Below are 27,676 nucleotides of genomic sequence, written 5' to 3'. Positions count from 1 at the left end.
AGAGAGAGAGTTGAGTTGATTGATCCTGGGAGGTCTTGTCCTGTATGTCAACTTCTGGATTGGTGCAGTCAAAAAAATCACTGCCTTTACTTTTCATAAAAAAAATATTTTTGATCAAAATTAATAAATATTTTTTTCAACCCACCTTTGGTAAATCCAACTTATTAATATTCTCTGATGAAATCTCCACAGTTTGTATGAATGCCTAAATATACCATTTTTTTCCTTCATCATTTCATCTACTTCAGTTAATAAAAAAGGTGCAACAAATGTTTTGAATGGGTCTGAAAGCTCTCCCTTGCATACCTTATCATTTTTCAGTTAGGTTTCTTGCTCTTCTTCTTATGATGTTCTTCTTAATATATCCAACCTTTTTTGTGTTATGACTAGCTAACTCCATAATGTAAGCTTAACTAGTTAGACATAAACTCATATTAAATGATGTGTGAAATCTAGAGTAGAACGGCATGATCATGAACTACTAAAGATTTGGAAAATTCTATGCCTCCAGACTTGACTTTTGTAAGGTTGAAACCTAGTTGGTGTTTTATGTAGTACATGCATAGATCTAGTTATAGTTTGATTCCTTCAGTTGTGACTCCATGTCATATTTGCAATTAACCCTCGGGAAGTCCTTGATACAAAACTAAAAAGAGATGATGAGAGAGATGAAGGAATATTAAAATAAAGAAAGATGATGAAGAAATGGAAAGAAAAAAAGGAGAGAGAGAGAGAGAGAGATAGAGGAAGAAAATAAGGTTAATTTTGCTTCTAATGAATAACTAATGAGTTATGAATCATGGGCATGCAAACAACTTTATTTTTTCTGTGAAATTAATGGTTACATTAATATTGGAAGAATGATAAAGGTGGGTTTATATTGTATGCTAATTATTTCTTTCTCTGAAGGGTGCAATTGAGAGGATCATGCTATAGTTCTACTTCTATAGAACTCTTTTCCTTGTAATGATTTGAAGAAACCAAAGAGTTGCATAGAAACTAAAAGGAAATAATTTGAAAAGAAGCAACCTTTTTTTATCAGGGATGTATACAATATTAAATCATGCAGTTGCCCAGTGGAATATTAAAATGCCACTTTAAATAAGAGACAATATCTGCTATATATCTGTGGAATATTATTTAGACATCTAACTAATTAAAAGCTCCTTCATATCTTTGCATTTTTTCTTTGTTGGAAATGAAAAAAATATACATATATTCGCATTTAATGTCTGGTTCAAGTTTTGTCTCTCTGCAGCTCTGACTGGAGGAATTTGCTGCATTCTTGTAAATTGTGTATGAGTTATTATTGAAAGAGAATATTGTACAAAACTATACCTACATATTTAATACCTTGTTCATGTTCCTTTTTTTTTGTTTTTGTTTCCATTGTTCATATTCTATTGATCTATTTATTGGACAAGATTTTAATCTTCAAGACTTCAAGATGTAATAAAGAGTTGCATACATTCTTGCTTTCTAAAACCAGGCTTGAACACTGTAACCCAACTTGGCCCATCATCCATAGTCCATGGACACCCATTTGGCTTTGAGGATTTATTATTGAATAAATTAGGATGCTATCTTTATTTTCTTTGAGCAATGATTCCATACTAACCAATTAGTTATTGAAAATAATTTTTATCCTTTGATAAATTAAAGGGCACAAAAGATATTTTACATATGCGACTAGATTAATCGATAAAAAAAATTAGAATTTAAGTATTTTCTTATTACTTATTCTTATAATTGTTTTCTTAATAATAGGAGTGTCAACTTCTACCAATTTATTATTATTTTTATTTTTTATAAAAAAATAGATAACTAAGAGAGAAATAAAATATGACTAATTTACTCTTATAATTTAAAAAAGTGATCGGTACTTTCGATTAATATGACCAGTACTTCCGATTAATTTTATTTGGTATCATTTAATTTCAACCATTCGATTAGGAGAGAGAAATTAATAATTTTTATTTAATCATTTAGCTATTTTTTAGGGTAAATAACAGTTTGGTTTCGCCTGATTGTAACTTAGCTTTTCTAGTTCAAACACAAGCTAACATCTTTATAGTCCAGATCAAATTATAATAGTTAGATTTTTCGTCCAAAAACTAACAGTAAAAATGATCAAATTAATGGTACAAATAAACTTATTTCTATTAAGTAAATATGTATTCTAATAGGAGGGAACTTAGTAGTACAAATTGTAAAAGAAAAGTTTGAGCAGTAAAATAATTTTTGTTCAAATTAGTAATAATATTTAAATTAAAAGATACAAATATGATTAATTTTAGACGACAGATACCTAACAAAGGGTAAAATAATTTTGATACAAATAATAAAAAAAATAATTGTTTTGAAAAAGTACAATAGGTAAATATAAAATTTAGAAGGGTATGCATACAAATAAAAAGCTTTTGAAGGAGTGTAAATGCAAAAACGCCCTTAATTATTTAATGTAATCACTTTTGTAATGTTTTTTTTATCATTCGAGAGCTCGAAGGTTGGATAAAAAATTAATTGTATTGTCGAATTATCAACTAAACTAAATTATTATAAATTTAATTATTATAAATTATTAAATAATTATTATTATTTAAATTTGAAGTGGATCCCTTCCTTTCTTCGTTGTGATGAAGTTAACTACCAGAGTTTTTTTTTTATTATTATTCATGAGCCTAAAAGTTAGATATGGGCTGAACAAATGGCCAACTCTTTTTAGATATAGAGTTTTTAGCTTTCTAGTCTAGACTTTAAGCTACATGAGTCGCCGAATAATTGCTTCGAACCAAACGCGGCTGAGACCTGCTCCAAGCCGTTGCATTGTCAAGTTGTTCTTCCAAACTAACTGCACTGCCGAGCCATCAACCGAATCAAGCTAAGCCACCAAACCACTAACTACCAAACAATTTCTCCATAATATTATTTTGGGTTGGAGTTAAACTCATAACCTCCTTAGTCATGAGCAAAGTAACTCTACTAGAGTTGGTTGGTTACCACCACAGTTGTTTGGTCAAATGGAAAGTTCTTCTGCCAATTATTTTCGCACTTGAAATATTTCAGATTAATTGCATCCTCTAATGCATGAACTTAGTTAATTTGTTTCGCGGCACCCTTTAATTGGCAGTATTAGCAGGCCTCGGCCTCTCTTTTGGTTGTACTTAACTCCTGCAACAGCGCTGCAGACGATCGACCTTATTAATTATTTCGAAATAGTTCATTCTTTTTAACTCCTCATGTATTTGTTATTTTGAGTTCCCCTCTTTTCCTCGGCCCATCCAAAGTGCCTCTTATTTTTCGAAAAGTGAAAATATAAGGATCGAAATGCAAAATCAGTTAAGTTAGGTTGCCATATGCAAATTTTCTTCCCGTATAAAACTTCCAACTCCAAACCTCACCTCGCGATTCCTCTGGAAACTCCGAAAAAATGGGCCCGATCAAACCCTAGGCACGGACCAAATGCATCGAATTCGACGGCAAGAACACGAGCATCGGCTAAAATTGGACGTAGGAGCTGCTCATTTCTCGGCAAGCAATCCGTGATCAAAGACCTCGTAAGTGCTGAAATCTAAATCTAGTTATTTGCGATCCTGATTAATGTTTTCTTTTAATTATCATCAAGTTTTAGAAGAAAATCGAAGCGAATATGGACTTCTCTATAAAAGAGAGATTGGAGTTTTACTGTTCCCTGATCAGGGAGGGAATCGTAATCTCGATCCGGAAATTGATTCTGATGTTATAAAAAAGATTGGATTTTTGTTACCTTTTTGGCATCGCGGTAAGGGGAGCTCAAAAAGATGAGGCTTTAATGGAGGAAGTTGGAAAGGCCAAGCCTATAGCTATAGCCTATAGCAACATTGATACGAGGCAAGTACCGGTTTCTACAGGTCTCGTAGGTGGTGGTCCTAGAGAGAGAGAGAGAGACAAGAACCTGTCGGTTGCCTACAGGATCCTCGCCTGGAATGATCGATCCCTTTCCCTTGCTAGGCTGTACTATCGGTTTCGCAGCTGCGATCCTTTAAAAAGCGACATTATTGCGCTAGACGAAGCGTATTGCTTTTATATTGATAGATTAATTTTTTTTTTTTTTGGTCATTTAGTTTCTCTTCTGGGGCCCGTTTTATATCGTTTTTTTTTTCTTTCGATCAATGGCGAGGAGGGGAGTTTATGCCTTTTATTCAATTCTTCGTGGAAGAATTGAAGCTGGGCAGTGGAACAAAGTGTGAAGTGAGGATTACTTGAAGATTACGTGCAATCTTTTGGCCATGGGATTGCAGGTAGGATATTTTGGCTTTAGAAGGCCTCTAGATTTCGGGAGTTCGTGCTTACTTTTTTTTAAAAATTATTTGTAATTTTTACTTGTTGGAAGACGAAGAAGAATTTGTTTCATGTGGTTCTTTCGGATAACGATTGCTTTTCCGGATTGTGGCATGCAAGTGAGTTACTATGTAATAAAAGATTTCAATTTTCGGTTCAGTATAAATATTCATTTGTCCCTCCTATAAGAGATTTGTGATCAGGGAAATGTTTTTCGTCGTCTATAATTTTACTTAATTTTATAAGTGGGAGGTTTCTATTCCCACATAGAGTTTGCATGCAATGGAGTTGCTTAATGTTCTCCATTTTTTTTTCTTTTTCTCTTTGATTTTCTCGTCTTCTTGAGAACTGCTTAATCAATTCATTCTCATCTTGTTTGGAGTTATTTTCTTTTTCTGGATTCACAATTACTCCTAGATTGAATCCATTCTCGTCAAAAATCTGGTATATTTGAAAATATAGCAAAAGCTGATTATCATCTAATGAATTGTGCTTAAGATGGATTTGGTTATAGTGCAATAGCAGTTCGTGGAGTGTGTTGATTATTAAGTTACTTTTTACTTGTTGCTCTTGATTCAGAATGTTGTTGCAGTATTCTCAAGCTAAGCCTTATGACTTACGAGCAGTACTTGACTATTGCAGTTTCATCCCTTCTTTTTGTTTTTTATTGGATATCTCCTGATCTTCTGATTATTTTTTATTTAAAACGCTGTTTTTCTTGTCCTGCTAATTTGTTTTCTCATTTTGCCTTTTCTTTTATTGTTTGATTTAGTTCCATGTGAAGAGTTCCATGTGGAGCGGAAGCCTTATCAGCATATGAGAGTCTTGACAATTTTGTTTCCTCGGCTCTTTATGGTGGGCTGAAGAACTCCCCAGATGTTGCTCCATTTGGAGTTTTTGTTTCTTTCGGATTAAGTATGCTGAGTTTCAATGAGGAAGGAGAAGATTTCTTCGATGCCAATGATAGTCTCAGGACTTCTACAGATTCCTCATCATCAGAGGAATGTTTTATTGACGGTCAAAATTTTGAGCTGAGAGAATTTAAATATGAAGTGTGGATGAAGGAGTTGATGAGCGTTCAGGAACGCCGAAATAGATTCTTTCGAAGAATGGGATTTCATGAATTTGTTCCAGTTGCATTGAGTTCTTCCCAGGATCAGGAGGAATTTCCTGGTGATAGATCCACAGAGGCAGAATCGGAAAGAAGCACAGGAAGCAATGGTGCTATCTTGAACTCACCTTCTCTTGATGATGGAATAGCTAAGGATTGTAAACATTATACTAGGGATATGGATTGCGGGAAGGCATTTCTTGTTCATAATCTGGGAACAGATGGTTTCTCTAGCATGCTTAAAGAGGGGGGTTCAGACAACTTGATAACGCCAGAGGAATTAGACTCCTTACTTGGGCTTTCTCATTCTCTTCAAAATATTTTTCGTAGGGAGCTTTCCCATTATGAGAAAAAAACTGATGGAGGCTATGAGGCTATTAGGAAGCATTTTACTAGCTGGTGGAGATTTTCTAAGAGGAAGCAGCGAGCAAGTTATAATATTTCTTCTAGAAGTGGCAAATTATTTGAGCTAATCAGAGCAAGAGTACAGCAACACAAAAAGAAGTGCCTGGAATTCACAGCAATGTGCAAATGTCAAGAAATTCAAGCCCATAAAGGTTTTATTAGGGCCATGAAATTCAGTCCGTCTGGTTGGTATCTAGCAAGTGGCGGTGAGGATTGCATTACACGAGTTTGGAAAATTAAAAGAGTGGAGACCTCTTGCAAATGTTTTTCTGCAGAAGTATCTTCTCAATCTGTTGACAATATCAAAGGTGCCAAGATGATTCTTGGTAGCAATTCAGTACCAATTGTAATTCCGGGAAGAATTTTCAAGATTGAAGAGAATCCAGTGCACGAATTTCATGGACATACAAGTGATATCTTGGATTTATCCTGGTCTAAGACTAATGTGAGTCTGAGCCTACATGGTTTAATCATTCATTCTATTAATATGCAGATCTGTATATTCAATGCATCTTTTATTGTAAACAAGATAATAATTAGTTTTCTCCCAGCCAACAGAGAGATAAATTCAATGATCATTGCAATCTGTGGTTTAGGACTTAGGGCTGTCTGTCTTAATGCTTGACATTTGTTGCAGTGTCTGCTGACATCATCTAAAGACAAAACTGTGCGCTTGTGGAAAGTTGGTTGCCAAGGCTGTCTAAAAGTTTTTCAACACAATGACTATGGTGAGTTAAGTATAAGAAATTTGAATAGTTACAGTAAGCTACTACACTCTTTTAACAATGCATCTACTCGAATAGTTAATATTTTATTTCGTAAACAGTATTTATTTGAATCCCAACGAGCTGAATGATATCTGTTAAAATGATTAGCCCTGATGTTTGAATAAGGGCTTTGTCATTTTGATGTTTGAAGATGGTTAAACCCCTGATGTTGAGGGCTACTCTTGCACCTAGATGATTACTTCTCTTGACATGTATGAGTTGATTTTTTTTTTCTCTAGTATAACTTGCTTTCCTTTCCGTTTTTCTGCGGAGATTAGTGACATGTGTTGGTTAAACCCCTGCTGTTGAGGGCTACACTTGCGCCTAGATGATTACTTCTCTTGACATGTGTGGGTTGATTTTTTTTCTCTAGTATAACTTGCTTTCCTTTCCATTTTTCTGTGGAGATCAGTGACATGTGTTCAGTTCAATCCAATTGATGATGGATACTTCATCACTGGTTCTCTAGATGGTAAAGTTCGTGTGTGGCAACTAGAAGAGAATCGGGTGGTCAATTGGATTGATATACGGGATATCATAACTGCTTTATGTTATCAACCAAATGGAAAGGTTTCCCTCTGATCTAATTTTTCAATCTTCCTGCTATTATATCATGATAATATGTTGATTACCATACCTTTTTTTATTTAAGCAGGGGTTTCTTGTTGGTTCTATTGCAGGAGCTTGCCGCTTCTATGGTCACTCAGGTAAAAATTATAGTTCACGAATTTGGGCTGTTAAGCTTCATTGTGTATGATTTATTTTTTATTTGTGTATTGTTTACTCATGTCCATCATTAGGTTCTGTTTTCATTGGCTTGGATTTGTTATACTCTCAGTAGAACTTTCTTTCTGAATTTTTTTGGGAATTGTCTCATTTTTATATTTACTGGATTATCTTTTTTCTTGTGGATGTAGATGAAAGCATGCAGCTGGAGACACAATTTTATGTTCATGGTAAAAAGAAGTCTGGTGGAAAGCGAATCACCAGCCTGCAGGTTATCATTCCAGCTTTTTATTTGAGAGATTTTTATATCTTATTATCGGATTACTCCAAATTACAAAATCCTGCATATTCCTTTGTTGCAGTTTTCTCCAGATGATTCTCAAATGGCTATGATCACATCAGCAGAATTGAAATTTCGAATTTTTGATGGTGGTGATATCATTCAAAAATTCAGTGGTAACTCTGCTTTCACTGTCAGCTTACTCAATGTATAAATCTGTATTAAACTAAAATATCTAATCATCATATGAAATATTGTGTAACTAAAACTGGAAAAGGTTTGCGATTCCTACCTTACTGTCAGTTGCAACTTATGCAAGTTGTTATGATTCGTTAAATTTAGTATTTTGCAGATCCAATTTCCACTATGAATTATGAAATACTTAAAAAGAGGTTTTACATCAAAATTATGCCTTTTCTACAATTTGGAATTTGCTAATTATCCCTTTCTAAAAAATGGCATAATGTTCAAAGTACTTCACTGAGACAGTTAGGCCAACTTTGAAGTCTAAAGACTCAGACTGTAGGATGACCCAATGAGGCAGAAGGCAGTCTTGGAATAAGATAGACCATAATGGGAAATCATTGATAATCTTTGGCTCAACATGCTCATAACTCCATATCTTTTTCTTGCATTGTCAGAAGTACTTCAACACTGTAACATAACTTACTGATGTCATATGGTACCCCCATCCGAAAGAGAATTTGCACCAGAAAGGTGAATAATCTAAACAGATTACCACCATACTATAGAAGAGGACATATTTTGGTCACCCAAAGGAATGCTCGTCATAGAGTTAACGAGCTATTCATCAGGCTAAATTGCAGTCCATATATGCACAGCATTCTGGCAACTGCAAGTTTTCTTGTTTTTGTGCTTTTTTGCAAGGCTTGTTCTTTTTTTTTTAGCCAAAAGTGAAATATTTCATCTGAAACAAATCTGAAAGTGCACGAGCTTTTGCAAGTTTCAGCATTTTCAACAGGTGTTTTGGCAGTTCCAATGTCGGTTATTTTGTCAATATCAATCAGTTTCAGCTGATTTCAGGCATCTTCTTTTTTGTCCTGCTAATCTTAACCTGTGACATCCGAAACACAATATACAGGCTGAAATATATGAGAAATGAACAGCACACAAAATACAAACACTGGCACATTTTTCATGTTTCATGAATAAGGGCGAGAGTTCACCTTCCTAGATAAAGTTACAGCAGAATACTGTTTTCTTACGTCAGAGTTAACCCATAAGACTTAATCTTATGTTCTCTGTTCTCTATTAAACACATCTGTGATAGGTTGAAATAGAACATCATCTCACTCATCTGGTTTAAAGATCTTCTACATCATCCAAAATTGTGTATTGCATGCAAGTGCTTCCTAATCTCTCATTAGTCATATTACAATCTCACAAGTGTTTGATATATGCTCCAGGCCCAAGGAAGTCCAGGAGTCAAATATCTGCATCATTCACATCAGATGGAAAATATATTATCTCTGTTGGTGAGGATTCTCATGTGTACATCTGGAACAATGGAGGCTCGGGCAGCCTATCTTCCAGAGTAGCCAAATCAGTTAGTTCATGTGAACTCTTCCTTTCTGAAGGTTTATCAGTTGCTGTTCCATGGCCTGGCATACGAGGAGGAGCAGGTCAGAGCAACAATAACCTGCAGCCGTCTTCCCTACGACAAACAAGTTTAGATCCATCTACCGTTCTTGGTGATCGAGACTGCTTTTCCCTGGGGCCGCGGCTTCTTCTTGATGGTTCGACAAAGGGATCTGCAACATGGCCTGAGGAGAGTCTTCCTTCATCCCCTTGTTCTTCACTTCAGGCCGATAAGAGACTGACACCGGCATCTTGGGGTCTTGTAATAATAACTGCAAGCTCTGATGGAGTCATTAGGTCTTTCCATAATTACGGCTTGCCTGTAAGGTTGTGAGAAGAGCAAGCACACGCTATGAGAAGTCCTCGGTGATTTTTGTACATGCATAACTGGCAAATATAGTGCACTTAATGAGGAGGTCTTCGCCATTTTTTACATAAAAAATTATCAGAGATACAGCAAACATCAAGCTCTGAAGCAAATATCAAGCTTTGCTGTGGCAGGTCGATAGCTTATTTGTAGCAGTTGTGAGGGTGCATGAAGTTTCCTCATCTTTTGTGAGGAAAATTACAGGAAAGAGAAGCAGGCAAAAAAAATCTGTATATTATTTGACGTTTCTAATAATAGAGAAGAAAAAAAAAATTAAGGTAAGCATCTTCCTTTCTTATGCAGTAATTATTTTTATGCCTTCATTTGAGCGTGTAGCATAAATAAGTTTTATGTACTCTTTACATAAGATCATGTAATATTGATTCTTTTTATAAGAGTTATTTTTTCTTTAGAAAATTGAGGATTAACCCCAATTAATATCATTAAGATAATGAGTGTAAAAAGACTATAAGGCAAATTAAAGGTCCAATAATAATCGTATAGGACATAAATCCCATCCTCGTAACGGTAGTTTTGTTCAACTTGTCAAAACATCAGCAGGAATTATCAAAAAAAATATTTCTGCATAAAATATTTAATTCGGATCATTTGCAAAAGGAACCCTCATCTTGTGCATCATTTTGAAATGGTGACATCAAAATCAAAATGTAGGTGGTGATATGCAAAATTACCAACTAACAACAATTTCTCTGACTACCCCCTTCTCCTCGTCCCTCATCCACAGATCCGAAAAAGATGGATCCCAACCCTCTTCTCCTTTCCCTCTCCCTCTCTTCCTCTTCCTCTTCTTCTCCTTCCCCTGAGCACGACTTCCCTTCCTTCTTCTCCAACCTCAACTCCCTCCTTCTCTCCTCTCCATCTCCTTCTCCTCGCAACTCCACTGCCTTCTTCTCCTCCACCTCCCTCTCGGCGAAACCTTCCTCTCGCTCTGCCTTCAAAGCTCTCTCCCCCTTCGACCGCGCCGTGATCGGTGGAGCCGCCGGAGGCATCGCTGGCGCCTTCACCTACGTCGCCCTCCTCCCCCTCGACGCCGTCAAAACCAAGCTCCAGACTAAGTCCATCTCCTCCCTCGTCGCCCCCTCCTCCTCCATCGACGCTGCCCTCTCGATCCTCCACACACACGGCCCGCTCGGCTTCTACCGCGGCGTCTCCGCCGTCCTCTTCGGCTCCGCCTCCTCCTCTGCCCTCTACTTCGCAACATGCGAGCTCTTCAAATCCCTCCTCTCCTCGCTCCCTGGCTCCAATTTTCCCCAGTTCCTCATCCCTCCGGTCTCCGGCGCGGCCGGAAACATCGTCTCCTCCGCCATCATGGTCCCCAAAGAACTCGTCACGCAACGCATGCAAGCCGGCGCCCAGGGCCGCTCCTGGGAAGTGGCGTTCCGAATCCTACAAAAAGATGGGATCTTGGGCCTCTATGCCGGATACACTGCAACGATTCTCCGGAATTTGCCTGCCGGAATACTTAGCTACTCCTCCTTCGAGTACTTGAAGGCCTTTGTGTTGAGCCAGACTGGAAAGCCGAACCTTGAGCCGATCGAGAGTGTTTGCTGTGGTGCCCTGGCCGGGGCAATATCAGCATCGCTGACGACTCCGCTCGATGTGGTCAAGACCCGGCTGATGACGCAGGCGAAGGGGGAGGGATCAAATAAGGTCTTTGGGATGATGAGGCAGATTGTGGTAGAGGAAGGGTGGGCGGGGCTGGCGAGGGGAATCGGACCCAGGGTTCTGCATAGTGCTTGCTTCGCGGCATTGGGTTACTTTGCTTTCGAGACCGCAAGGCTTGCGATCCTTCAGAAGTATGTCGAGCAGAGGGAGAAAGGGGTAGCGGAGGTTGATGGCACCACTGCTTGAAAAGAAAGGTCGTTTGAAAACAAAGGTGGTGACTTTAGTTCATTGAATTTTGTATGTGGAGGATATAAATGCAGTTTTGTAGTTCAAATTTTCTGCATTCTTTTATGTTTCTTTTATGCATTTTTGTATTTCTTGTATGCCCATAGTAAGATCGACTTGCTTAAAGTTTCGTTCTTTCTTTTGTGGTAGCAGGATAGTGCGAGAATGGTATTCACTATTCTGGTTTCCATACTTTCTCGGGTTTATCTGGTGGAGTTATTCTTTATCTGATGAAGCATAAACCTGTAGTTTTAGACTAGTGGATAGATGTCGAATATAGAGAACATTTGTTGGATATACACGAAGAAGATGGTGTCTGCAAACTGGTGAATTAGAAGTTTGGTACATCTTCTTCAAGCTTCGACACTTCAATTATCTTACTAGTTATGACAAAGCCTAAGTATGTTCAATATTAGAATTTAGCAGAAGTATATATTTCATGTCCCAATATGGCTGGAAGGCATTTTCTTACATTGAACAATGATCTCCTAATTAAATATTTGATCAGTGCTGTTTTGACAATTGCAGATTTTCAGAAAGCAATTCAGGTCAGAGCTAGTAAAGTTTGTTTAGGCAGGGCTAAAAAATATTGTAATGCAGCTGATTATCTTTATTAATTTTTCTTTAATTATGATCATTATACTTACTAGAGGGGATTGTGAGTGCTGTGGCAGCATGCGGCTCAAAGATGCACCACATTTAGAATTGATGAACTTAAATTTTAATGTTCCTCTGTTTCCCTCCTCTTTCTTATCCTTTTGGACTTCATTCAAGTGACTATAAAAGGAGAAAAGAAAAACTTGCATACCTTATTTCTGATAGATGTTTAGAATTGCAACATTTGCTATGATATTTCTGGGGTATCAATTTGAGCATATTCATAACATGAAATAATTATCTACTGAGTTGTTGATACACTTATCGGAGTATCTATCTTAGTTTGCCATGAGGATGTGTGTGTAACTTAATTAATTACAATTCTGATGTGTTGCATAAATGTCGAGCAGTCTGTTGGTAAAAATGTTAACAGATGACTGTTTATTCATTTTAATTGAAGAGGTGCATTATAGTTATAGTGGATGACTTTTAAGAGTAATTGCAAATCCTATAGGACAAGTTGTTGTTGATGACTGTTTGTGCAGCATAAAAACTTGCCTGTGTAAAACTGTGAATTAATGTTACCTGAGGATGGAAGTTGGGGCCTTGGTTCTGCAGTCTGCACAAATGTAGTATGGAAGAAGAATCTCCAAGAACTTGGAACAAATAATGCATTCTTTGAGATTAACATTGAGAAGATGTAATGTTTCCCTTGTTTCTCATAACCGCATTATATAAATAACATCATATGATAATGAGAAAATAAGGAGTGTCTACCAACAAGAAGTTGGACCAGGTAATTCTGAAAATTTTAATCTACCCCCACTGTGCGGATTTAGTTTTCTTGATAGTTGGTTGATACACATGGTATCTCTGGACCCATCTATCTAGTTCTTTAATGCGACATCAAGAGAAGATAGGGATAATCGGATTGGTTCTAGTAGTTTGGCTTCTTCCTGTTATTCTGATATCTGTGCTCTCAGAAATCTTTGTGACTTGAAGCATTTCTAGATTTTGGTTAGGATACTGCCTTGAAGATCTAGGACAGAGAATATTCAAGTTACTTCTGGTTCTGATAATCTTGATTATTCTACAAATGTTTCTGAAATGACTCACTGTATTCTCACAAGATTACTTTGAAATGGATATATTAAGTTGCTGACTGCCAGATGATGTTTCAGCCTTGCAGGTCACAGTTTCCAGCTGCAGAGGCTGGATTATTACACAGAAGTCTTAAGAACTAGGCAATTTGATGAAACTGTGGCATAAGAGCAGGTCCTCCTTGGAAGACTGAAGAACTGCAAATTGTTATTTTGAGAGGTTTTTTTTATCCTTTTACCCTCAGAGCTCATTCTTGATGAGATGGAATTGTCAGATTAGTGTTAACTTGGGCAGCAGCTAATCAATTCTATATGGTGGACTAAAAGGTAAAGATTTAACTATGGAGCAGTCCTATGAAGAGCTTACAGTGGAGTCTAAAAAAGGTATAAAGCAAGGGTAGTGGTCTCATTTAACTTGAATGAAACTATGACTGCATTACAAATGGTGTTTGCTTTCTTCAATATATATTTATTCCTGTAATTGCAAGTATCATGTGAGTTTAGTTGCTATGGAAATGGCTTTGGCTGAGCAAGTACTCTAATGAGATGGTTGAGCAAGTACTCTAGCCTTTGATGAATGCATTAACTTGTTTTACAATTGCATGGAAATGTCAGATCTAAGTAGTTTTCTTTGAAGAGTAGAAGCCAAGAAGTAGGTATTAGTAAACTAATATCAAGATATGTTGTTTAATTATCAACTAATATAGAAAAGCTTATATTAGACTAAATTTATGCTTATTCTACAAGCGAATGGAGTCTAATTTCTAGCGGTTTGATTTGGATTGCGAATTGGGTGTCGGGATCAGCATAAATCCATCCCGACGTGCTGTCGAATGCGTGGCAGCAATCATCTTGCAACCATAATATCACCAGGTTTAATCTTTTGTGTCCTCTTCATTCTATTTTAGAGGTAGTTATAACTGTCGAATATATACGATTGATGTGCTAGCATGTCTATCTGTATCCTTGACCGTTGAAAACCCGAAACCTCTCTTGTGATTTAAATTGGTAGTAGGGTGTTTGTTTGAGCTTGATCTTTTAGAGGGTGCATAAATAAATTTAGGGAAAAAATAAAAAATAAAAGTCCCAACTATTACGAAGATCATAGTAATTTTAGAATAGAAAACAGAACAAATATAGACATAAACAGGTTATATTAAGATTTTATAATGTCATATTGAGCAATTTGATTATATCTGTTTATTACCATGGAATTTAGAGCGAATCAATACATAATAGATAAAAAAAATGTGCAGATAAAGCCACTCTTTTGTTGCATCCTTTTTTCAAATATAGAGCCAAAAGTAAGTGCACTCTAATGAACTAAAAAAAATTGTCATTAGGGTCTTTGAAATAAGATTAATATTCAATAACTTTAGAAGTGATTTTAAATTATTAATTTTTTAATTAAATAAAAATTTAATGATAATAATTAATTTTGATGATTTCTCACTCAAACATAGAAAAATATAAGATAGAGAGCATCCAAATTTTAACGATTCCTCACTCGACATATTTAATTCGCTAATTAAACACTTATGATAGATGCTTTACATAAATCTTAGAATAAATTATAGTTACTCTTAATTTAATTCGATTTTAATTTATCTTCTTATACTTTATTAGCGCCAGTATTTTTCGTTATAAATAAATTATAAAATAACTAAATCATCCATACTATTTCTAAATAGAAAATTAAGTCTTTTTATGTCCCAATTAATAGTTTACTAATAGTTAACCATATAGAGTTAAGCATTTAAGTTTGAAGAAATACAAGGGATAGTTGAAATCAGGCTAAAATCAAATTATGATAAATTGTAATTTTCTCTAATTTTTAATATAACTCAAAATGAAGAGTTCTTTACTGGATAATAAATAATTAGTGAAATATAAAATAAAAAAAATAAAAACTTAATTACATTTTATTCCTTGTATTTTGACTCATTAATACTTTCCCCCCTCTTTAACTATTAACTATAAAAGCATATAAATTACGTCCTAGATTTTAAAAAGGCGGAGTCGAGGGCTCGGAAAAAGTAAACGGCGAGTCCTCCGAGAAATGCGGTGACGAGGCAAAATTCTCAAAGTATTATTTTTCCTCACTAATTATTATTTCCCTTCCCGATGCAAGGAAAGTCGCTGACAATAATAAAATACGGAATACACCCCGAGAAATATCTAAACACGAATCATTCATTATACCTCGGCCTAAAACTTTGGTGGTACTCTCGTGATTCTTTTCTTCCCCCGTCCTTCCTTCCGCCTCATCCATATGGCCATCTTTTCCCCTTCCCTCCTCCATCTCTCTCCTTCTCCTCTCCTCTCCTCTTCCTCCTCCTCCCCCTCCTTCTTTCCAAGACTTGGACCACCACCCATGTTTACCTCCCCTTCCTCCGCCGCACCTGCACCTCCTCGCCTGGTCGCAACCTTCTCCGCCGCCGCTTCATCCTCCTCCTCCTCCTCCTCCTCCTCCTCCCATAACGGATCTTTCCCCGATTCACCCGACTTAGGGTATGGCTCATTCTACATCTATCCACTGGGTTATTGGTCTCACTTTTGTGGTTTAATCCTTTCTGCTTCTTATGTTTGTCTGTCTGTCTGTCTGTCTGTCGCTGTAGGAGATTGGATGGTGATGCTAGTGTCTAATGGTTTCCGTTGTACCATGCTTAGTTGTTTTGATCTATTCTTGAAGATTGTCTTGTGTGCAACGTGCAGTTATAGATGGATAAGAAACGGTAACAGATGCATGATGTATGAAGTAGAATTGTCTAGTGTCAGTTCTGTTTTTATCGTCATGGAATTTGAAGAGTTCGTGGTGATAGGAGACTTTCTCATTATTGGTTTGTGCTAGTACTAGTAGTTTGGTTATCAAGTACCAACCAATAAGTTCCAAGATACTTGCTATTAAGTGTTTGCGTGAAATCATATGGATTATCACCAATGCTTTTCTGTTTAATACCAACAAAGGGGTTGAGATCTGAACTTCTTTGATTTGATTCACTGATTGTCATTCTTACACTAGCTTATCCCAGTTGAGAAAGCTGCATTTCATAAATCACAGTAGCTCGTTTTTCTTTAGTTGTTTCCATTGTGATGATTGATAAACTCAAAACCAATATAGGAAACTTAATTAAATTGTACATTTATATGTACCCATTTTATTTGTTATTTTGATATTTGTTCTATCTAATGAATGCTTCTGATTAACAATATATCTTGGTGACTCTGTTGTATTAAGTGCAAAGTTCCTTTCTCTAAATCATCAGTTGATCTTTGGTCATCTTTATGGTACACTAGAGATGTTTAATGGATTGAATGGTCTCCTTAGAATTATTTTTGTGGACTCACTTGTTACTATTTTTGTTCCATCAAGACCTCAAGTGGCAACAATGCCTCGCTTTGCTCATATGGCTGATGAAGCTGCCAAGCCTAAGCCACCATACAGATGGCAGAGGGTATTACTGAAAGTAAGTGGGGAAGCCCTCGCCGGAGATCATACTCAAAATATTGATCCAAAGGTGTGTATGCAAATAATATGCAGTAAGTCTTAGAGTAAGTCATAACACTACCTTGACCTGTTTTTGGCTGACACTAGGATCAAAGGAACTCTCTTTATTTTAATCATCATGCATAATTTTGATTACAAGGCATCAGAACAATCATTATTATAGTGGTGTTGCATTGTTGTGTGTGTTCATACTTCATAGTTCATACATAAAAGGGCAAGAGCATTCTCATGAGCCTTGGCTAAGCTCTATTATTCTTGATTAGTATTTTAAATCTGAAAAGCCTTCTTCATAGTTTGTTTTCACCTGAAAAAGATTCATGGCTTATTAATTTTTGGTGACTTTACTTACTAACTACAGGTATGCTTTATGGAATTTCAACTTTTTGTGAATTTAGGGCCTCTTTTGAGGCCCTTTTCTTATTTGCCTTTGTATCTTTATATCTGATCATTTGCTTCTTTCTTTTCTCAATTACCCATTTTTTAATCAATTTTCATATTCTGTATTAATATTTAATTTGGCTTCATATCTTTTAATGTAGCCTTTATGAAAGGTAGTGAGTCATCATCAGCTTCTAATAGTCTCCCTTGTTGCATTTGGTAATCTAGATGTCATCCATTCCTCTGTCTCTCTACTGACTTATTCCCCACCCTTCTCCCTTCCTCTCTGCTAACTCATGCTCTTGTATATGTATTTCTATGACAAAGTCTGTTCTTGCATTATCTCAGCCTGGATGACAATGGGTATCACAACCAGGATACAATACATTAATACTATTACACACACTATGTTCTCCTACACCATCTCGGCATCTGAATGTTATGGAAGGGCATAGATGGATGTTCTGTTTTCAGGGATAGTGAACAAGGAAACTCATCTTTTGTTCAAATGATAGTCTATGAGGCTTATTTTTCCATACATATTTATACTTATAGTTGTTCGTGGTGGTGTCATCTTGCATCGCTAAAATGCTATGCTCTATGTTGCAGATTACTATGTCAATTGCAAGAGAAGTCGCTTCTGTCACTAGACTTGGTGTAGAGGTGTGTCTTTCTTGATACTGCTTCATCCAATTGATTTTCATCTGTTGCTTATTTGATTGTTATTCTGTTCCCTGATCGCAATAAAATGCAGCCTAAAACAGATATTCAATTGACTGAGATAATATGCTTTCTTATTTTTCTAAGTTTTAGCATGGCTTCCAACCTGTCTTTGTTTATCTGGATAAATTTTGCATGTTCTGCAGCAACTAACAGTTCTTAATATCCAAACCGAGTATGTACATAAAATACAACACGTGGATGTAAGTTTGCATTCACTTATATTTGAATGTTTGCCGTGGAATTTGAGTTATCTTTTGTGTTCTATTGTAGTTCATGTAATGTTATATCTTATTCTATATGTTAGATAGCTGCTTTGGTGTATTTCATTGGTATTGGCCTTTAAACTTGATTGTGCTGTGGACGTAAAAAATTATTTCTATTGTATCACATTAGTGTGCTCAGAAATGCCAACTTATGTCTTAGACTTACTGTGGCAAACAATTGTTTCAGGTTGCGATAGTTGTTGGTGGTGGTAATATCTTCCGTGGAGCCTCTTGGGCAGGCTGTAGCGGTCTTGACCGTTCCTCAGCTGATTACATAGGGTATGGCAAATGCTTCGCTTAAATTACTTTTAATGTTTCATCTCCACTTTTTGCTTTCAAAGTTGCTGAATGATATGTTACATCAATGATGGGAATAATTTCAGTTCTTTTACTTATAATGTGCAGCAGACAAGGCATGATAATGGAATTTTAAATTTTAGAATGTATGACCCTGCTGATTTACCCTCACAGTGGCTTCTTGTGTGAACTGCTATATCATGCATTTTGTAATGTGGATCATTTTCATTGTGTATTGGTACTTTAATAGTGGGCATTACTTACTTATATTCTGATCATTTTTTACTTAAACTTGCACTTACACCATAGCCTTGTTGCCACATCTCTAGTTCTCTAAATGACAAACGAGTTATCTTATAAAAGCATAGTCTATTATGGAAAAGAACCTGTGTATTGTAATGTGTTGACCTTCTATATGTATATTCCAATTGAAGACATCTACTTTCAACCAATCTATAAGAGTGCCAGATATGATGCTCCCAGATGGGGCATTATGAATACTCTCCCTGTACCTGAGGGAAAACCAAGTTAGGCACTTATTTTGTTGCTATCCTTGTACATTTCAGGGCTACTTCTGTCTTGCTACTCAGATCAATTTGGCTAGAGCTGGTTTTAGATACATCTGGCCGTTTATGTTATTAGATTTTTGTCATTTTGATAGTTTATGTTGATCAGTAAATCTCATCAAGTATATAGATCATCTGTTTTTCACTTTCGAAGAATTACTCTATTGTGTGTGAGATGCTGATAAAATTATGGTAGTTAATTTTTCTCTCTTTTTCTTTTTCTTTTTCTCATTGTCTGCAATCAAGGAATAGAACTATTTCTTTTGTTAGGTTTCAACGAATGAAGTTCAAATTATGAATTTAATCTATTGAGTCAATTTCAAATTATATTGCAACCACCTATGATATCACATTGCTATTCGATGTGACAAAATCTTCTCCAAGATTGTTATGATTGAAGGCATTTTGCTCTCCCTTTGATTTAGCATGCTAGCCACGGTGATGAATGCAATATTCTTGCAAGCAACAATGGAAAGTATTGGTATCCCCACACGTGTGCAAACTGCATTTCGCATGTCAGAAGTTGCAGAACCATACATAAGAAGAAGGGCAGTTAGGCATTTGGAGAAAGGAAGAGTTGTTATATTTGCTGCTGGAACAGGAAACCCCTTCTTCACGACAGATACTGCTGCTGCTCTCCGGTGTGCAGAAAGTAAGTCACTTATTAAAGTATGCACCGTCCTAGTAAAGTTCCATAGTACTTGATACGTTCAACCAATAATTGCTAATCCAATGCTTAGCAGCCAACTTGTTATCTTACTCTAAATTTTAACTTGCTAAATTTAACCTGGTGATATATCTCTTACTTTTTAAATTGATCATTCTTGTGATGGGGATTCTAAATCTAGAAGTATTTTTTTAGAACTATATATGTACTGCCTTTCTGTCAAGAAATGTTTCTGCTTTAGTTGACCCATATGGTTGACTGTTTTTTTTTTACCTAATGTATATCTCTATCTAAGAAATATACAAGTGACAGTTATCTAGATTAGCAATCATTTTATGAACATGGTAGAGAATGACAGTAAGGAACGTATTTGCAGCGACCCATTTTAAATCCTGCCACTTGCTTATTCGACACATGCTTATTATGCCACAGCTATATAACTCGAACAAGGTTTACAATCTTTTCTTCACAAATGTACATACAGTTAATGCTGAGGTGGTGCTTAAGGCAACAAATGTAGATGGTGTATTTGATGACGATCCAAAGCGCAACCCAAAAGCTCGCCTTCTTGACATCTTAAGCTACCAGGATGTGACCACAAAAGATCTCTCTGTAATGGATATGACAGCTATTACACTGTGCCAAGAAAATAACATTCCTGGTAAGAAAATCACAATGTATTTTGATTCTTTTTAAGTTTATTTGGCTTTTGCTGATCATGCTAACTGACCATAACGTTGCAGTTGTGGTGTTTAATTTGAACAAACCTGGAAACATTGCAAAAGCTATAGTTGGGGAGAAGGTGGGCACTTTGATAGGTGGGAGAAACGAGCAGCAACGGTTTGAAGAAAGGGCGCTAGGTCATGATATGAGGATGGTAAATGAGTTTGAGGTCTAAAGGGCTCTTCTCTCTCTCTCTCTCTCTCTCTCTTCAAATTCTTGTGTTTTTATTTTTTATATTTATTTTGCAAGGAGAGGTCTGGTCTAGTTGTTTAAGTGCTTCACAAATTTATAGAATTCGTAGCTGTACATTAATTTTGTAGGGAGTAATTCCTACAGTAAGATCTTCAAGCTTCAAAGGGAAGCTCTTGAGGAGATCTTTTGATTAGACCGATGTACTAGTATGGTTGTAACTAAGTCAAATTTCGATGATAGAATAGTTTGGAATAGGTAAGAAGATTTAACTTGCATCTGCCGTAGCCTCGTAGGACTTTCTGCTTGTACCGTAGTCAAAGTTTCAGATGGGTAGTGATAAATAATTTCCAATCTAAGTTTAATAGTAGATATATTATTACTTTAGACTAAAAAATTATAGCCAAACCCCCACAGGCCACAGGTGTACCTGGCTTAGCAATCTCAAAGTAGGAACTTTAAAATAATAATAAAAAATCTCAAAGTAGGAAAGATGAAAAGCATCACCATGTGTTTCGCACGTGCTTAGCATGAGCTACTTGCAGCTGCTTTTTCTAGAAAGAGAAAAACTCTCCCGAGCCAAATGTCCACGTCTCATATCCAGATATAGTGATGAGAAATTAAAAAATTGACTCAAAAATCAACAAAGTTATTTAAAAAGAGAGACATTGAAGTCAAGCAATGGACGTTTGATGATCGCCCCGTCATCCGAATCAACGTACGTCTGATTCCCCCCCTACGGCTAAATTAATCTTTTTTATATTTGCTTGGAGCGCGTACGTTAGCATATGGTGCGCCGGTTGACACGTCATTATACCGTGCGCCGTTCGACCTTTCCTCGAATTCCCGCGACCATTTCTCGTTCTCTCTTTCCTCCGCCTCCCAAGCGATCGGCCGCCGGGATCCGGCCACATCGCCGGCGATATTTTTGCCTTAGCTCCGCCGTGACGGATCCTTCGTTTAACCTCCCCCCATGCGCGCGGCGGAGAGCCCCTCCTCCCCCCTTAACGGCTCCGTTCGGAAGCGCACTGCGGCGCCGCCTCCTCCGCCGCCGCGGAGATACAAATCCATCGCGGAGGTAATGCTAGTGGCTCAGCCCGTCGCTGCCGTCACCGAAGACTACTATTCCGACGTTCGGTGCGAGGAGTGCCGCTCAGGCGACCGGGACGACGAGCTGCTTCTCTGCGATCGGTGCGATCGGGGGTACCATCTCTACTGCCTCCGTCCGATAGCCGTTAGGGTTCCGTCCGGACCCTGGTTCTGCCCTAGCTGCTCCGATGAGAAGCCGTTCAAAAGTATGTAATCTTCTTGTTGATATAGCTATTTGTTTGGATTCTATTTTTTTCCTAATTGTTATTTTTATGTTTAATAATGTCATTTTTTGTTAATATTTTGGACTCGTCAATGGGGAGCTTTGATCCTGTGGTTTTGGAAATGCTAGGGTTTCCACTGATGCAGACGAAGATCGTTGATTTCTTCCGGATTCAGAAGGGCTCGGAAGCTTTGGCGGAGAGGAAATGTGGACCCTCGCAAGGTGATTAGTGGCAAAAATGATAGTTTCCTTTCTGATTCTGTTCGAATTGTTTTGGATATGTTTGGATTTTGTATTCTGAGCTTGCTGTGTTTGAGAATATCGGTTCTTTTTCCTAATAGATTAAGTTTTTTTGCATGCAATTTTTAAGTTTTCATCTTGTAGGATTTGAAATGTTCTTTCTCTTATCCCATGATGAAACTTGTTTAAGGTCCTTGGGCTGCACAGTATAGAACTAATTCACGTAGAGTCCCATAGAGCTTATTTAAGCTTTGATATCATAATATGTTTGTCAATTAGAGCTTATTATTGTGCTGAAGTAATTTTTTTTTAAAGGTCACGGAGTTCTCATACATTTTCTAATAACATTAATCAATAGTTGTTTCCTACTTAGTTTGTGTAAGTTTATTTAAGTAAGAAACACATGATTGCCTGCATATGCACCTATTTACTTCATATCCACTATGTGTCCCTAGACCGCCTGCATCTCGGCGTGGCCCTTAGGACATTGGCAAGGCTCTTATCAAAATGTTGTCTATATTATGGTTTCATATTTATGAGGTTAGGATTGTGGACACTGGAAACTCAATAAGTATGAATTTTTCAATTATCCAAAGACAGTAAATTCTGGAGATTTGGTTCTTACTCAAAGAATTAGGCAAGTTAAGGTTATCCACCATACATTAATAGTTGAACTCTATTTATTTCATGGCACATGAATGGTGCTTCACTGATTGGATAATGTATATTAGTATATATCAGAAAAGAAAGAAATTTTACCAGGTTCAAGGAAAGTCAAGGTGTCAAATTGATTGTACTTTCTACTTAAAGGGAGCTAGTATAAGAACAATGGGAAAAAAAAAGGAATTCTGATGGCTCATTTGAGACTTCACTATTTTTATCTGAATGCTGGAGATATCTCATAGAAAGAGTTTCTGAAAGGATGGCATCCCTTTGGCAGAGGTAAAATACAGAAAGAAGGGAAGATAGGAATGGCTGATCAGGGAGAGGAGTTCAGATAGACCATAAAGGAAACTGAAAGGTCACTAAGCTAAGTTACACAAGTCCAAACCAAAAGGACATAATGGCCTTGATATCGACCTATAATAAGCCTTTTTAAGTCTTGTTTCTGATACTTGATGGTGTTCTTGCAAAAGAGTTAGTAGGAAGAAATATTGGTCCTTTAGTTTGATTACACAACTTACCTACAGAATATTTTACTCTAATCATCCAGAATTTTAAGTTGCATTTGGGAGCTTCTGCAATAGAAAAAAAAAATTGTTTAGTTATGATATTTATATAGAGTAACTAGGACATCAACATTTCATTATATTGCTTTTGTACTTACTAATTGTACTTATGAAGTAATCCTATTTAATCATAATTATTCTTTCATTAAGGAGTGTGCTTTTAATAGGAAATAGGAAATGAAAGTGATAACTTTATGGAAGTCCCCTACTTTGTAATGCTTGGATGAAGAAAGTAGATTGGAAAGTTAGTTTTTTTTACTTTTCACTTTCACAAAACCACATAACTTTCCTATTCTACTACTAACTCTTTTAAATGGAGAGAGTAAAACTTATCATCTTTTTATATGTTGTATTTGACCATTAATTACTATAACTACCCATTCCCACCGAACACTTATAGTTTTTGCCAAACACGAGCATGTTTAGTTGCAAAAAGTGAAATCAAACGAAGCAATTTTGGAAGTGAGTTTCTAGGAAACTTATTTCTTGAGAAAATTTTATCACATCCTAGGGTTTGGTGAGAACAGAAAGTGAGAGATTAGATCTCAGCATTTCATACTTTTTCTTGTTAGGTTGACGAAAATAAGAGAAAAAAAAACTAGGATCTCAAAGAAAAAAATAAAGAGGATTTTTTTACATTTAGACCCTCTAGAATTCCTTATTTATGTGCATACCCTTTCAGATTTTATATTTCTGTTTATGCGCTCTAAAAGTTTGGGTTTTGCATGGATATATTTTTGGTTACTTTTTGGCCGCTATATCTTTAGTAACTTAAAATAATAAAAGAGATAAACATCCTTAACTGAAAGGAATGTATAAAAACAACAATAAAGATATTTTTGTCTTTTTATAATAAGTTGATTAAATAAGAGGTTTTAAGGATAGAGATTCCCCCAAAAAAAAGTCAATAAAATAATCTATTAATAGTATGGGTTGGAACGTAAAGTCTTTTAAGAATAAATGGTCACATGCAAACCATATGATTAGTATGTGGGGACGGGAAGTGCAACTTTTTATCCTTAAGAGAGGAATGAATTGGGCTAAAAATAGGTAAGTTTGATGATTTTGGGGAAGTTGAAGAAATCACTTCCTAATCTACTTCCTACATTCAAACAATAGAAAGTGAGGCATTTAAAAATAAGCGCTTCACTTTCCTCACTTCCCAACAACCACACACTATTTGGTTTTTGAAAGTTTTGATGACCAAAATGTAGTTTGTTTCTATTTTTGAGGTTTTTCCTCGATTGGTCAAATTTTGATGAATTAGAAGTTACACATTTGCATTGGAGAAGATACAACGTGGAGCATATGTTAGCACTGGATGGTTCTATATACTTGAAAGGGCCCCCACAGTCATATTATCTCTCATGATATTATCTGTTCATGGCTAAATTAATTTCATTCAGATGGAAGGAAACGCAGAAGACGTTCCACAGCCTTAGTTATGTACAAGAAGAGGAGGAGAATAATTCCTTATAGTCCAACTGAAAATCGAGCACGAAGACTTGAACAAATGGGTTCTCTTGCCACTGCATTAACAGCAATGCAGATGGAGTTCAGCAATGAATTAACCTACATGACTAGAATGGCCCCCAGATCTTCTAATCGGGCATATCTAGAGAAGGGTGGCATGCAGGTAAGAACCGTCTTTGACTTCTTCAGCAGGCTCTTTACTTAGTTTGTATTATATGATCTGATTATATATTCATGTTGTTCAAGGTCCTTCCAAGGGAAGATAAAGAAACTCTGGAGCTTTGCCGAACTATGTACAAAAGAGGAGAATGTCCCCCTCTTCTAGTAGTTTTCGATTCACATGAAGGGTACTTCATTGATAGTGATATAAATATGTAAATTGTTTGGTGAACAGAAGCTTACAATCTGGTCATTGCAGTTTTACAGTACAGGCTGACGGATATATAAAGGATATGACATTTATCACTGAGTACACTGGTGATGTGGATTATTTGAAAAATCGGGAGCATGATGATTGTGACAGTATTATGACCCTTCTTCTAGCAACAAGAGCATCCGATAGTCTGGTTATATGCCCTGATAAGCGTGGAAATATTGCTCGCTTCATCAATGGCATTAACAACCACACCCAGTAAGTTCACACCATATCTAGTATACCTTCATCTCAGCTCTTCTTTTTTTTTTAACCTTTTCTTTTGGGGTATAAACATCAGATAATAATTTACATTTAATACATCCACTTGGTAGCAATGTATAGCGTTCATCAGGTTCGACATATTTTATGTCACTTCTCCATTTGAATGTTTTAGTTACCATTGCAGAAGTGCCCTTTAGAATCTCAGAGCTCGTCATTTTCTTGAAATGGTCAATTTGTTGCAGGGAGGGCAAAAGGAAGCAGAACCTTAAATGTGTCAGGTATAATGTAGCTGGTGAGTGCCGGGTTTTATTGGTTGCTTGTCGTGATATACCTTATGGCGAAAGGCTATATTATGATTACAATGGATATGAGCAGGAGTACCCAACTCAGCATTTTGTCTAACATATTAGATAGACCCGTCAACACAATAATTCGTGATTTGAAAATCTTGACATGAAAGGATCATTTTGGCAAGGATGGCTAATGATTCTTGGCTAGCCCCAAAGTTTTGCTCTTGCTGCCTTTTTATTCACAGTGATGTAGTACTGGCCCATTTATCAAGTGATAGGTCAAATGTGTTGCAACACTAAGTAGTGATGAGATGGCGATGTTTTATGAAAGGTTCATTTTACATCTTTACCATTTATGAAACATTGTTTGCAAACCTTGGAAATGAGTATGTCATTCTGTTCTCAACTTTGACCTCCTTTTTCAGATTATCAAATTGTCTTTTATTTGTATATTAATGTGTATCTCTTTCCATAAGACATGGGTTTCCTAGTTTGTGTGTCTGTGTACACGCGTGGGGATGCAAGCTTTAGTGGTGTACGATATATTGACTATCGCTCATCCTAAATTGAATTACTGCAAAATTTTGTTTCGCATAGGAAGTCTAGTTTTTATGTTATTATCATAAACGCTTCAGTGCCAAAGCTGACATATTTAGCAGAAACATTTCATACTTCAACATATTTCATTGTTGCTGCCATGTTCTGCTTATTGGTTAATAATTTTCTCCTCTTGTATGAGAATAGCATAAGCTGTACTTTTGCTGTACGTCCTGTCTTTGGGCTCTATTTTGTTGTGTACTGCTCTCACTCAGTTTGTGTTCTGGGTTGTGATTCTTAATTCACTCTCTTTTCTACTGTAATGTATTATTTTGGTGTAGCATTGGAGGTTTTAGATGTATCAGCTTAAATGAAAAGTACTCTGTTTCTTAGAAGCATTATTGATAAATTGGACTTCAATTCACTAAATGATCAAGGATAAGATTTTACTGTCAATTTGTTAAAGCATGATAACATTTCTTTATCTTCATTGACTCGTATCAGTCTAAAGAATAATCAGATGCAGCACTCACTATAACGTCTATGGATTTGAGAATTTCCCAACCTTACTGGTTTTGCTAACTTTCTTTTCCACACTACAAGTCTCACATGTTGAAATTGGATAGGATTCCAACTGCAGTTTGCCACGTCCAGGTTCTAGAAATGTTCCACCTGTGGAAAAGAAAAGGATATACACCTGGGTTTGAAAACGGGTTGGTTTAACTCTTACTCAATTTAAATTGTATTCGGGTAAAAAAAATTTATTCGATTCGGATACTGTAATTTTTAAAAGAATCTCGAATTCGGATATAGATTGGATATAATTTTTAGATTCAGATATAGATATCGGATGTTAGATATTCATTTACCTGTATATTTTTTTAAATAATTTTTAATTTTTAATTTGCTTATTTAAATGGTAAATATTGATATTATTACTGATGATGTGTTATATATTATTTGTAGAGATTAATTTTTCTAATTCTATATGTATTTGATATAAAAAAAATTATTTTTTAAATCCCATCCGAATTGGATATGAAATTTTTATGTCATCCATAATATTCTTTATCACTCACTCAGCCCGAAGAAAGCAGTGCTATTTTCGATGATTATAAAATCATTAATACCTATTACATTTAATATACTTTGATGATCACACTTAACAACTAAACACAACAACGCATTCCTAATAAATCATCAGCAACAACAATTGATAGATCATCCTTAATCTATATATACGAGAATTAAATTAAAAACAATGCAAAGAGAACATAGTGTGTGAAATGGCAAAGATTCTAATTCTAAAGGAGGAGGGGGTGTCAAATAAGTTGGATTTTGGATGGTAATGGATGTATCTACCATACTGGAAAAGTCCAAATTACTATGGTCACCATTTAATTTGCTATAAGACCAAATAAGTAGTGTGTGTGTCAAATGATAGCTTACCTTTGTGTCTTT

General features: G+C 36.2%; 4 protein-coding genes across 10 annotated transcripts; all 4 read left to right on the top strand.

Annotated features, from left to right (window-relative positions):
* Positions 1-3,404: 3,404 nt before the first annotated feature.
* Positions 3,405-9,860, top strand: LOC140798331 (uncharacterized). 5 transcript variants are annotated; one of them, XM_073152152.1, is made up of 8 exons: positions 3,405-3,557; positions 5,093-6,281; positions 6,474-6,564; positions 7,016-7,173; positions 7,259-7,310; positions 7,521-7,600; positions 7,692-7,785; positions 9,037-9,860. In XM_073152152.1, the coding sequence occupies exons 2-8, from the start codon at positions 5,238-5,240 to the stop codon at positions 9,540-9,542; spliced, it is 2,025 nt and encodes a 674-aa protein (XP_073008253.1). In that variant the 5' UTR covers positions 3,405-3,557; positions 5,093-5,237; the 3' UTR covers positions 9,543-9,860. The 5 variants fall into 5 exon arrangements, with proteins under 5 accessions (XP_073008253.1, XP_073008256.1, XP_073008255.1 ...); XM_073152155.1 differs by having other exon boundaries at positions 3,407-3,557; positions 7,073-7,173; XM_073152154.1 differs by having other exon boundaries at positions 3,407-3,557; positions 7,073-7,173; positions 7,256-7,310.
* A 437-nt stretch (positions 9,861-10,297) lies between these two features.
* Positions 10,298-13,741, top strand: LOC140797602 (protein MITOFERRINLIKE 1, chloroplastic). 3 transcript variants are annotated; one of them, XR_012110690.1, is made up of 3 exons: positions 10,298-11,472; positions 11,640-11,828; positions 13,265-13,741. XR_012110690.1 is itself a non-coding variant. In XM_073151185.1 (2 exons), the coding sequence occupies exon 1, from the start codon at positions 10,332-10,334 to the stop codon at positions 11,445-11,447; it is 1,116 nt and encodes a 371-aa protein (XP_073007286.1). In that variant the 5' UTR covers positions 10,298-10,331; the 3' UTR covers positions 11,448-11,455; positions 13,265-13,741. The 3 variants fall into 3 exon arrangements, 2 of the variants coding, with proteins under 2 accessions (XP_073007286.1, XP_073007284.1); XM_073151185.1 differs by lacking the exon at positions 11,640-11,828 and having other exon boundaries at positions 10,298-11,455; XM_073151183.1 differs by lacking the exon at positions 11,640-11,828.
* Positions 13,742-15,368: 1,627 nt separating this feature from the next.
* On the top strand, positions 15,369-20,775 carry LOC140797854 (uridylate kinase PUMPKIN, chloroplastic). The gene is made up of 7 exons (XM_073151537.1): positions 15,369-15,694; positions 16,557-16,701; positions 17,679-17,732; positions 18,243-18,334; positions 19,344-19,570; positions 20,070-20,246; positions 20,329-20,775. The coding sequence occupies exons 1-7, from the start codon at positions 15,456-15,458 to the stop codon at positions 20,481-20,483; spliced, it is 1,089 nt and encodes a 362-aa protein (XP_073007638.1). The 5' UTR covers positions 15,369-15,455; the 3' UTR covers positions 20,484-20,775.
* A 214-nt stretch (positions 20,776-20,989) lies between these two features.
* On the top strand, positions 20,990-26,128 carry LOC140797853 (probable Histone-lysine N-methyltransferase ATXR5). The gene is made up of 6 exons (XM_073151536.1): positions 20,990-21,792; positions 21,939-22,031; positions 24,685-24,914; positions 24,998-25,098; positions 25,170-25,382; positions 25,631-26,128. The coding sequence occupies exons 1-6, from the start codon at positions 21,471-21,473 to the stop codon at positions 25,788-25,790; spliced, it is 1,119 nt and encodes a 372-aa protein (XP_073007637.1). The 5' UTR covers positions 20,990-21,470; the 3' UTR covers positions 25,791-26,128.
* Positions 26,129-27,676: the final 1,548 nt, after the last annotated feature.

This window comes from Typha latifolia, chromosome 11 (genome assembly GCF_019914945.1).
Source record: "Typha latifolia isolate L0001 chromosome 11, TyphaL0001v2, whole genome shotgun sequence".
Classification (NCBI taxonomy): domain Eukaryota; kingdom Viridiplantae; phylum Streptophyta; class Magnoliopsida; order Poales; family Typhaceae; genus Typha; species Typha latifolia.
Note: the sequence above shows the minus strand (reverse complement) of the source record. Positions and strands in the feature narration are given on the sequence as shown.